The sequence below is a fragment of the Gobio gobio genome (genome assembly GCF_949357685.1).
Source record: "Gobio gobio genome assembly, chromosome: 8".
Classification (NCBI taxonomy): domain Eukaryota; kingdom Metazoa; phylum Chordata; class Actinopteri; order Cypriniformes; family Gobionidae; genus Gobio; species Gobio gobio.
Genome location: NC_137114.1, coordinates 38,656,047 through 38,668,107, shown reverse-complemented (window position 1 = coordinate 38,668,107; position 12,061 = coordinate 38,656,047). Strand labels below are relative to the sequence as shown.

At 38.7% G+C, this 12,061-nt stretch overlaps 1 protein-coding gene across 1 annotated transcript; it reads right to left on the bottom strand.

The window, feature by feature from the left end:
• Positions 1–1,311: 1,311 nt before the first annotated feature.
• On the bottom strand, positions 1,312–8,776 carry LOC307131144 (calcium-activated chloride channel regulator 1-like). Its single transcript, XM_079824631.1, has 14 exons — positions 8,563–8,776; positions 8,226–8,363; positions 7,981–8,131; positions 7,796–7,901; positions 7,556–7,709; positions 7,222–7,449; positions 6,867–7,091; positions 6,592–6,772; positions 3,767–3,873; positions 3,463–3,678; positions 3,119–3,383; positions 2,858–3,022; positions 2,547–2,771; positions 1,312–2,456 (listed from the first exon to the last, which is right to left on the bottom strand). The coding sequence occupies exons 1-14, from the start codon at positions 8,761–8,763 to the stop codon at positions 2,068–2,070; spliced, it is 2,751 nt and encodes a 916-aa protein (XP_079680757.1). The 5' UTR covers positions 8,764–8,776; the 3' UTR covers positions 1,312–2,067.
• Between the last annotated feature and the right edge of the window lie 3,285 nt (positions 8,777–12,061).

Genomic DNA, 12,061 nt, shown 5'->3' with positions numbered 1-12,061 from the left:
TGTAGCCCAGAGCTGGGGCCGACGGCTGGACCATAGCGCAAGCAATGTTGATTCAGCATAATCGACGGACAGCTAACGTTATGCTGCGTTCACACCAAACGCAAATAGAGTGTCTGGCGCGAGTGATTTGATTTCAATGTTAAGTCAATGGAAAGGCGCGTTGACGAGCGTCTGGAGGTCCCGCGGCGCGGAAGGCGCTTTTCGTGCGGTGCGAATGACGCGAATTGAGCGTCTTGCGTGATAAACTGCGGCGACGCTGGCGAGTGCAATCTGTAGTTAGGGGGCCCCCTAGTGGCGGCGGGGCTCTAAGCAGCCGCTTAGTTCGCTTATAGGGAGAGCCGGCTCTGGGCAGGGCGCATTATCCTCCTGAAAGAGGCCAGTTCTGATGCTCACGTGCCTACTGTTGGCGCTTTCGGTGGTGGACTGGTCAGCATGGGCAGTTTTGGGAACCCTGACTGGTCTGCGCAGCTGAAGTGTTTCTGTCTGCCGCGAGTGGCAAGAATTGCTTAGATTTCCAAATACCTGCAGTCCACCGACTCCCAGTGCCCATGGTGCGCACTGTCCTCCTCATGTTTCCATTGTGTTACTTGTGCTATACTACCATGGCTTATTTTGTCTAATACCTTGATGGCTGAAAATCTACTGTCATTTTCCAGCAGTTACATTTTTATTTAGACTATGATTTTTCTTGCACAGGATAATTTCCCCCTCATCTAACTATATGACTATATAGTTGTCATAATGTAATTATCATCTCTTGCAGAATAACAGCTGCATGATCATGAGATCTAATGAGGCCATAAAGTCCTCATAAACAATGCCATGACTGAACCCAAATGGCCCTTGTGATTTTTTTAAATGCCACAATCAGCCCTTCCATAAAGCCATACAGGCCATTTCCTACAACCCCAATAGAGCTATGATCCTCAAACATGACAGTGTTAAGATGCTGTAAGGCAGAGTGATGTGTATCTACATGACATGTCATCATTACAAGGCTTAACCCTCTCACAGAATTTCACAAAATGTCTTGAGCAACTCTCAACGACATCAAGCATGACTTGTCAAGTGGAAGATGGTGAAACACATGATTGAAAAAAGTTTAAAAATGATGAAAATGGGTAAACACCTTATAACTAATATATCAGACACATACAGTAAATCACAAAAGATATGCAATATGTCTGTGGATATTGAGCTTTCTACTGAGCACTATAACTATTCATTTTTACTTTATAATTTATCATGGGAGTGCACAGATCTTTTGAAGATATGGGCATAATTTGAACTTGTGGGAATCATAATGCTTTTAGACACATTTGTTATGTATTTATTTAGTTGCAGGGTTCACAGCAATAGCTAAAGCAAAACTTGAACTAAACATCATCTGAGTGAAAGGTTAATTATATGCCGTTTGAACAAACATTTCCAATATAAGCAATTCTAAACAACATTTCTAAAATCTAAACTGTATATTGCATTTTTTTTATTTTGCCAATAATATGGTGTACAACTAAGACAACTGAAAGTACAAAGTAGTTGTACAACAGAAATAATTTCTTTGCATCCAATATTAAAGGGATAGTTCACCCAAAAATGAAAATTAGCCCATGATTTACTCACCCTCAAGTCATCCGAGGTGTATATGACATTCTTCTTTCAGACAAATGAAATCTGAGTTATATTAAAAATGTTCTGGCTAATCCAAGCATTATTATAGCAGTAATAGTTGCTCTGTTTTTGAAGTCCATAAAAAATGCATCTGTCCGTCAAATAACGTGCTGTTGTTAAAGGCCTTCTGAAGCGAATCGATGCGTTTGTGTTGAGTTGCATGGTTTAATATGGATTCGTATGTCTTTGTTTTTACTCTCATTGCTCTCATACTCTAAAATATCCCCATTGACATGCATTACACGACTTTCACACTGCATCGGTTGGAGTTAAAAATCTTAATTTGTGTTCTACTGAAGAAACAAAGACCCCTACATCTTGGATGCCCTGTGGGTAAGCAGATAAACATAAAAGTTAGTTTTTTGGGTGAACTATCCCTTTAATGTTGGTGGTAGTCTAAGAACCAGAAAGTTTCCTTCGTTTCAATGCCCATGCTGCTATCCCAACAATACCGATAATCACCACAGTTGCCAGACAAACAGAAATGGCAAGATACATCAACTTCAGGTCTAGATCTGGCATTTCTGTGGGTTTTGTATCAAGGATCATCTTTGACGCTCGAGCAATGTTTGAAATTTCAGATTTTACATTTTCTTTGTCCTCAGACTGAATAGCAAAGAAGAGTGTGGTGCCATTTTGGATTGTGAAACTGAGATTGAATGAATGCTGTTCAACTGATGCAGCCTCCTGCGGTGAGACGGCAGTTGTGTTGACTGCATGAGCATTGCTGAAGTTGAGACGAAGCACTTGAAGGTCATGGCTCCACCTGATCTCATAGGATTTTGCTTAAAAGTAAAGAAACACATTGTGAGGCCTATAGAGGATACACTATTTTGTGATTCCAACATTTATTTTGTATTAATTGCATGCATTACCTGTCCCATGGTCAAGGTCCTCACCAGGAGCCGTCCAGCTGAGAAGCACAGAGTTCTCCTGGATCTCGGCGCTCAGATCTGTGATTTTGTTAGGAGGGAAATTTGGTGGAGTTGTGCTTTTAAGAACCACCTCAAAACTCTCTCCAGTGGCTGTTCTGCTAAAGCTTCCGATAACAAATGATTCATCAGAAACTGGAGGCTTTGGAGGGTTCAGCTCCACCACACCTGAAATTGGAGGAACCACATGAATGCATTTCAAGTAGAGGAAATGTTTGAACAATTTGTTCAGGAGTCTCAATCTCATGGTTTACCGTTTACCACATATCCAGGTATGTATGGGGCACCACCACTTTTTTGGAGAGTAAATCTGGCTTGTCCATTTCCGTTCTTCACTCTTACTTTCAAGCTGCTTCTCCCTTTTTTCATCTGTGTAAAATATCTGGAATAGACGCCATCATCTTTGAAAGCATCAGCTCCTGTAAAACACTTCTCGATTCATTTGAGCACTTTTGGCTATATAGTTTAAATCTGAGTTGGGTGCACACTTTAAACAAGAATAATTGGTAATTTACCAGCTCCATTGTCCAGGAGATGTAATGTTTGCGTGGACCCAGAGTCCGACTCCAGCGTAGCCCACACTTCAGCATTTATTACAGCCTTGTAATTCTGACTGACCTCAGCAAAAACTATCATGGGTGTAGTGCCGTCACTGAACTGCTGGTTCATGTAGGCTTTGACAACAATAGGGGGAACATCAGCACGCGCCGCTTGACTCGTTACTGTTATAGTCAGAGACTGAAGTGCCTGACTTTGGATACTGTACTTCCAGTCCCCAGGCTAGTAAACACACAATAGTATTATTAATTAATAAAAACGTTTTAGGAAAGTTTTTGAAATTTTGTGCTGGTTGTTTTACCTCTGCAGTTCCTGGAACTTTTAAAGTGACTGTTTTTGCTGATTGATCATGACGCATCTGTACGTGATTGTAGGTTGAGCCACTTGGTGACCTTATGGAAATGCGAGGTAAAACTTTATCATAGGTTATTGTAAAGCTGGTTTTGGTACCAATGGTCGGATCCACTGATATTGTCCCATTGAACCAGTCTGATGTTTTTATTCCGACACTGTCTATCTAAAGTGGTGATAAAAATGAAATATTAGAATATACATAATAATCTTAAAGTCATTTACCATAGGCAATGAGTGATTACTTGTCAAACCTGAACTGGGTCTTTTGTTTGATCTCCTGTTGGTATTGTAAGTGAAGAAAATCCATTCAGTAGCTGATTAGAGAGAATGTCGTCACTGGCAGTGATAAATTTCCCACCTAATTCCAACATAGAATTTATGAGAAAGATGCACGCGATAATAAACAATGAATATTATGATTTAGGCCTACTATATTATGAGACGGATACAGTGGCAAAAGTATTTGTAGCCACCCTTATGTATTTTACACACTTACATACCAAAATATCAAACAATATACCATATATACACTCACCTAAAGGATTATTAGGAACACCTGTTCAATTTCTCATTAATGCAATTATCTAATCAACCAATCACATGGCAGTTGCTTCAATGCATTTAGGGGTGTGGTCTTGGTCAAGACAATCTCCTGAACTCCAAACTGAATGTCAGAATGGGAAAGAAAGGTGATTTAAGCAATTTTGAGCGTGGCATGGTTGTTGGTGCCAGACGGGCTGGTCTGAGTATTTCACAATCTGCTCAGTTACTGGGATTTTCACGCACAACCATTTCTAGGGTTTACAAAGAATGGTGTGAAAAGGGAAAAAACATCCAGTATGAGGCAGTCCTGTGGGTGAAAATGCCTTGTTGATGCTAGAGGTCAGAGGAGAATGGGCCGACTGATTCAAGCTGATAGAAGAGCAACTTTGACTGAAATAACCACTCGTTACAACCGAGGTGTGCAGCAAAGCATTTGTGGAGCCACAACATGCACAAACTTGAGGTGGATGGGCTACAACAGCAGAAGAACCCACCGGGTACCACTCATCTCCACTACAAATAGGAAAAAGAGGCTACAATTTGCACAAGCTCACCAAAATTGGACAGTTGCAGACTGGAAAAATGTTGCCTGGTCTGATGAGTCTCGATTTCTTTTGAGACATTCAGATGGTAGAGTCAGAATTTGGCGTAAACAGAATGAGAACATGGATCCATCATGGCTTGTTACCACTGTGCAGGCTGGTGGTGGTGGTGTAATGGTGTGGGGGATGTTTTCTTGGCACAATTTAGGCCCCTTAGTGCCAATTGGGCATTGTTTAAACGCCACGGCCTACCTGAGCATTGTTTCTGACCATGCCCATCCCTTTATGACCACCATGTACCCATCCTCTGATGGCTACTTCCAGCAGGATAATGCACCATGTCACAAAGCTCAAATAATTTCAAATTGGTTTCTTAAACATGACAATGAGTTCACTGTACTAAAATGGCCCCCACAGCCACCAGATCTCAACCCAATAGAGCATCTTTGGGATGTGGTGGAACGGGAGCTTCGTGCCCTGGATGTGCATCCCACAAATCTCCATCAACTGCAAGATGCTATCCTATCAATATGGGCCAACATTTCTAAAGAATGCTTTCAGCACCTTGTTGAATCAATGCCACGTAGAATTAAGGCAGTTCTGAAGGCACAGTATTATATGTATGTAATATATGTATATATTGTATGGTGTTCCTAATAATCATTAAGGTGAGTGTATATAAAAAATCACAGTGGGATAAATTAGTTAAAAGTTACTACTGTGGCTCAGAAAATGAACATTAGTTCTGAGATCATTTGTTATTCTATTAGCATCATATGTTTGTAGATTTGCCACTTGCTTTGATATTTTGTTAGTTCCCAAAATGTTTCATGTTAAGATCCACCTATATGTAATGGATGTAGGCCAGTAAGAGTGTGTAAACCTCACTCCCCTGCCCTCAAGAGGTACGCTAGAGACTGGTGCTAGCGGCAGCGACCCCAGTTTGAATCCTGCTCGGAGAGGGTTGAATAGGACTGGTTACATTTGGTGCTGTGACCCGGATGGTAGTGAGGTTTAGGGGGGTGAGTGTAACGAAGGCTAGTAGGAGCTGTGCATGTAAACCTCACTCCCCTGGACTCAAGAGGCATGCTAGTGACTGACGCTAAAGGTTGTGGTCATGTGTAAATGTGTAATGGACTATATTGAGGCAAAAATCCAATGAGATTCTATCGGTTGGACTCGTTGTCAAGTGGCTAAGAGTATTAGCATTAGTACTAAAGGTTACAATTCCAACACTGGCTTTATCCTCAATGATGTTCCGTCGGAAATGTGTGGATGCCTAGAAAATGTGATATCAGTTTTTATGCTTTCTCAGTTTTCAAAATGATTAGGCTCATATCAGAGCACTTAAGGTTATAATAATTGAAGCATCTTTGTTTTCGAGTGAAGTTAGTATTTTTGCATACTTTTTCCATGCTTCCTGAGACGCTTGTAGGTCATATCAGAAATCTGTAAAGCCGCGCTTCCACCGAAATGACCTGAAACAATTTGTCCCAGGAACTTTTTCCGCCAGACCTGTTGCTGTCTGCGTTTCCATCACGGTCTAAAGTGCTGTGAAGATTATGCAAATTAGTCCGGTGACGTAGGTGAACATTTTTCCACTTTTCTACCAGCTTAATAAAGCCTGAACCTCATTGTCAGTCCATCTGTCGTTTTTTTTAAATTTTATTTTAACTCCACTGTTGATTCAAATAGCAAACAACTCTTACTGCACACCGCAACAGACTTTTAAAAAATGGTGGTTGAAATAAAATGCTGCTTGGATTCAACCAATCAGCACGTGCCCAAGTCCCACTTAAGTTATGCAAACCACCGAACGTGTTAATGTAATTTCCGAACTTATATTTTTCATATTTCTGACATGGTGTGAAAGCAAGACAATTATCACACTTTGTGCGACCTGCAGTTTGAAAACATGTATTTTGAAAACATTTTTAACTGTTACTTTTTATCTGGAACACTGTACGTCATTATGCGACAATGTTACTTACCAGTTTTGTCAGCCATTTCCCTCAGAGCTTTATCTGCTTTATCACCCAACGCTATTGTGTGTATAAAAGCACCACTTTTAATTGCGTCCGGAACACAACTATTAATGTCATCCGTCGCTTCACCATCTGTCAGAAAAATTATTTCATCCCCTACCACATCCCCATTGTCCTTTTTGAGTTCCTTTTAAGTTTTGAAGACAAATACAGAACATTAGCGCACAACAAACTGTAGGCTATATAGGCTACTGAACGCATCATAAACATTAATATGGTACCTGTAAGCCTAGATTGAGGCCTTGACACATGTTTGTTGCGCCACCTGTTGTTTTTGGCAACAATTTGATGAGATTCTCTCGTTTGGACTCGTTGTCAATTGTAGTCAAGGGGCTGAGAGTATTAGCATTAGCACTAAAGGTCACAATTCCAACACTGGCTTGATCCTCAATGATGTTCCGCAGGAAATATGTGGCAGCTTGCTGTAGTCGAAGGATTCTGGAGTCCTAGAAAAACGTGATATCAGTTTATATGCTTTCTCAGTTTTCAAAATGATTGAGCTCATATCAGAGCACTGAAGGTTATAATAATGGAATGGCATCTTTGTTTTCAAGTGAATTTAATGTTTTTGCATACTGTTCCCATGCTTCCTGAGACATCAAGGACGAGACAAACAACCCGATGCATTCGCTGCACAACTTTGAAAGTTGGTGCTGGTGGAGAGGACGCCATTGGTTCTAGAGAATGAAGTGCGTCTTTATCCACAGAATCCTCAAATATCACGGTCCATGTTGCTTTGCCACATTTTTCATTTTGCAAGTTTGGGGCTTCATAATTATGCTCTTTTTCACGACAAAATGTACTCTGAAACCAAATATTTTGAATAATGCATCAATTCTATATGTTTTCATGCAATGCATTGCAAAAGATACATTCTGCATGTGTGGAAACATGTAAAATCTGTACTTACAGAATCCAGGCTTGGTGAGAACATTATGGAGTTGTGTGTTTCTTGATATTTGTTGGGATAAAAATTGCACCCCTTAGTCGGTAGTAAAGTTTGTGGATCAGTGCGGCACGGTTGAAGTGATTCATCATAAAACTGACCTTTGTTTTTGCTACACCTAAAGATAAGAAGGAAATCAATGGTTAAGATAATTTCAAAGGAGATTTTAATAATACGCTTCCTTTTTGTTTTATGTTTTATGACCTTGTAGCTTCAAAATGGCCATTAGAGTGGTAGAATGGCTTTTTTTCACTGTATTCATCATATACGCCCCATCTCAGATGAGCCCATTCATGAACCAAGACCCTTCCTGCAAATAAAATTCTTGTCAAACAGCAAAACAGATGACTGCATTAATGTTGTACAGAAGAATAACAAATGACATTCACCTCTTGACCCATAAAGCATAATGAGTGCGTCGTCTCGGAGGAAGTTTGGGGTGAAATGAATGTACTGACTCTCAGCTCCACATTTATCATACTGATGAGTGTAGGGTTCATCACCGTATGCTGGATTAGCATTATCAATTCTTATTTTTGCCTGCATTTCACATAGAAATTGTGTCAGCAGTATGTTAATGAAATTATTGAACTAAGATTTGACACATAAGATAAAATACCATAATTCTCTGTACCTTTTCAAAGGACTCTGTTCTTGCTTTGGTAAATTCTTTACTATTCCAGTGGGGTGGAACTAGTATCGTAGCTTCTTTGAAATAGACCTTTTTATCCAATGCTTGGTGAAGATGAACCGACCCTTCAGTGACCATTTGCTGTCAGAATGAAAAATGAGAAAAACAATTTTTTTATAAAAAGTAATTATACTTTCATTTGTTCTTTAAAAAATACCATTAATGATCTTGATTGTATATGTCTTTCTATGATTTTCTTTAAAACTGCTACAAAATATTATCTTTGACAAAAGCCACTAAAACCATTAATGCTTTTTTGTTAAATAAAGTATATATTCACCTTTATTTTATCAATCAGCGTGTTATCCTGAGGTACGTTTGAACTGATCGCAATGGTAACGTCAACATAACCGTTTCCATCTAGTTTGATTCCAGTGGAGGTGGACGACAGTAACATCCATAACAAGACGTACAGCGTTCTTGAATCCATAGCTGTAGAGTTTAGACGAACAGCAACTCCAGAAACCCTGCTTTGAACCATGTCACAAATTATCTTAAGGGGTCTGATCAGAGATAAAGTGGGTGTAGACCATGATGTTGGCAAAAATGTAGTCAGAATGAAGCACAATGTCATGCAGGGGCGTGACTACATTCTGCCAACATCATGGTCCATTTAAAACATAAGACGTATATACTTTGTATACTACATTAGCCCACAAGCAGGGGCGTCGCACCCGTGGGGCACACTTTTCCCGGTGAGAGGGTTCAACACCCACACTTTTTCTGCAGTTTTCCCGCAGTTTTGCACAAACGCTTTAGGGATGCCACAATTCTCATTATAATATTAAACCGTTCGGTACAGCATTCACAGTTCAATACGCGCTTGTGAAGTGTGCCTGTGAGTCTATGTGCTGATATGAGCAAATATCCAATCACTATACACAGTGCTAGACACGCACGCGTGCAATGCTGGTGTCAGAGAGTTATACTCACAGAACACTAGTTATTCACAATCACGAAAGTTCATTATTTGCATGCGTTTTAAAGCCTTGCCGTATGGCGTTCCGAAGGGTTCTTTAATATGACTTTGCAACATGCACTCGTCTCAATGAACATCTCGCCTGCGTCTGCCGAACGTGTCGTCTGCGTTTACCGAGCGTTTCGCCTGCGTCTGCCGAACGTGACGTCTGCGTTTGCCTTAATGGGGTTTACAGTACATTCCACACAATTCATTCTTTATTATTTTTCCCCCACTGATCTTCAATTATGTTTTATTAGCAATTAAGTGCTTTTACCTTGCTTGTGTAGCTATAGCTTTTTTATTCCAAATACCAAATTTTAATTTACACAAATTATCATATTTAAAAGTTTTGTTTGCCGTTGTTTCTTGTCAACATATACACAGATACTTATGAAGAACTCATGCTAGAAAAGTTTTTATGTTTTATGTTCATGTTTGTATTCACCACTTGGAGTCTCTTGACCAACACAAAATAACGTAGTAAACATTCGGGGTAATTTAGTTAACGTACATAATATTTATAATTTGTAATAATTTTATAGTTGTAATATTTAGTTTTTAACTGAGTTTCGCTGAAGTTTGATTGACAGGCGATCTGACAATTAACAGAATTATAAAAACAATTAGCCTACACCTCCAAATCCCTTCCTATGCCTTATTCCTCAAACTTTGGATAAAAGAGTCTGCAAAATTAATACATGTAAATGTATATGTAAATGAAAAATTCACATTAAATATCAACATTTCTCAGTTTAATTCATGGTGAAAACATAAATGTGCATAGTTTAGTGGAAGATTGCTGCCATCTACTGGAAAACAAACACTTCTCAATGAATAGTTTCTGCATGAATGAGATGCAATTACTCTTGCTATTTGTGTTTAGGCTGTAATGTGGCATAGGTGCTATTTTTGTATAGTTTATCTATAATCAGCCTTTTAAAAAAAATAATAATATCATGAATATAATGATGGGGCATAATGGACTGGACATCATATAAATCAACAACAATAAAAATTAAAAACCCATCAATGCATTCAAAAAATAAAAACAGTGCCAGTGTTTCCACAGCTTAGACTGATAACATGTAGTGCTAAACCTTGATACACGGGGCACAAAGTAAAATTTTGGCTAGGGAAGCAAAATGGTCAGGGCCATGGGAGCCAGGACTGTTTGCATGATAAAAAGTCTTATTATAATAGTAAAACCTTCGTAACTGCAATTGAACAATAAGCTAAATAAATGAACTGTTCAATAACTAAGAGGCAAATGTAAAGCTGAATATTAGGAATAAAAATATGCTGATAACTAAACAATATAGCATTCTAGAAACGAAACACGGCAAATGGTTAATTATGCTGCTGTTTAAATAAAGAAAATTAAATAAAGAAATAGGCCTGAAGAAATAATCGACGAACTACAATAAAATAGCGAGGCATATAGGACATAAACTGTAAATACACACAAGGTTAACATAAACACAGTCGGTTATGTGTAAAGTGAAAGTAAAATCGGCGTGTGTCTGTATATTAGATGCACGTCTTAAATTGACAGCAGTGCAGCATAGTGAACACGCTGTCCTTAAAGGGACAGTTCACCTCTAAAATTATGTCATTATTTACTCAATCTAATGTTGTTCCAAACCTGTATTAATTTCTTCTGTTGAACACAGACAGCTGATGGTAGCCATTGACTTCCATATTATTTCCTACTATGGGGACTTTAATGTTAATACAACTACAAATGACAGAAACGCACTCTCTGTTCTTGACTGAAAAACATTAATACAGTAGCTTTAATAAGAATCAATGTATATTTTATAGTGAAGTCTATGTAGTGTTCATGTGACTAGCCATCAGAACCAGAATCGCTTATATTTATTTGACAATACCCTACCACCAGTGTTGGGGGTAACGCATTACAAGTAACTTGAGTTACGTAATAATATAACTTTTTCCAAGTAACTAGTAAAGTAACGCATTACTTTTCAAATTTACAACAATATATCTGAGTTAATTTTTCAAAAAAGTAACGCAAGTTACTTTTTCACATATATTTAACTGACAGCTCTCCTGCCCCCATGTTGAGAAAAATAAGTGCAGAGGCGTTGTGTGTAAACATGATGGTTATTGTAGTTCTAGACTAAATGTGAGCATTTATTTATCTCACTTGCACAATAAAGATTCTGTACTCCTCAAAATGAATAAAATCAGTCAAAGCAAAATCAGAGTACTATGCAAACCTCCAATCATTCAATGTTAAATAAAACAACTATTTTTATGCTTTTAATCTACCTTTATATTTAATTTACCAATTACTTGCAGCTGACTAGATTTTTTTTTTATTGGTAAAACTTTTTTTCTCCTGCATCCTATTCTTCCATTATCCAGAATGGCAGCAGAGCTGCGCCCTCTACTGTTCATGCGTGAATTTGCATTTTTACCTCAGCCTGGGACTTATTATTTCAATTTTGGTATGAAGAGGTCTTTACCGTTGCACAAAAATATACATTTTTTGTCATAAAAAAACAAAACAAAAACAAGCCCAGTCCAGGGGCCTGTACCATGATGGTAGTTTAACAAACTCAGGGTTACAGGATTAGTTTCAAGTTGACAAAACCAAACCAATCTATTCAGGCTTTGTTGGTCCCATGATGCTGATCATCAGCTTGCTCTGTCAACTTAGGCTTTGATGCTGAGTTTAGCTGTGACATCAGTAGTGAACAGCCAATCACACGCTGTGGATCAGTAAAACTGAGATTCACTTCTCGCGAGAGAAGCAGCGAGATTAATTTCTCTATTCTGCAGAATATTACATGTT

Excerpts from the sequence above, each read along its gene's own strand:
- LOC307131144 (XM_079824631.1), bottom strand. The coding sequence starts at position 8,763 with ATGGTTCAAAGCAGGGTTTCTGGAGTTGCTGTTCGTCTAAACTCTACA. Across the intron at positions 8,132-8,225 it reads GAACAGAGTCCTTTGAAAAG|GCAAAAATAAGAATTGATAA; the intron begins GTACAGAGAATT and ends TGTGAAATGCAG. Across the intron at positions 7,450-7,555 it reads TCTCACCAAGCCTGGATTCT|AGTACATTTTGTCGTGAAAA; the intron begins GTAAGTACAGAT and ends ATTTGGTTTCAG.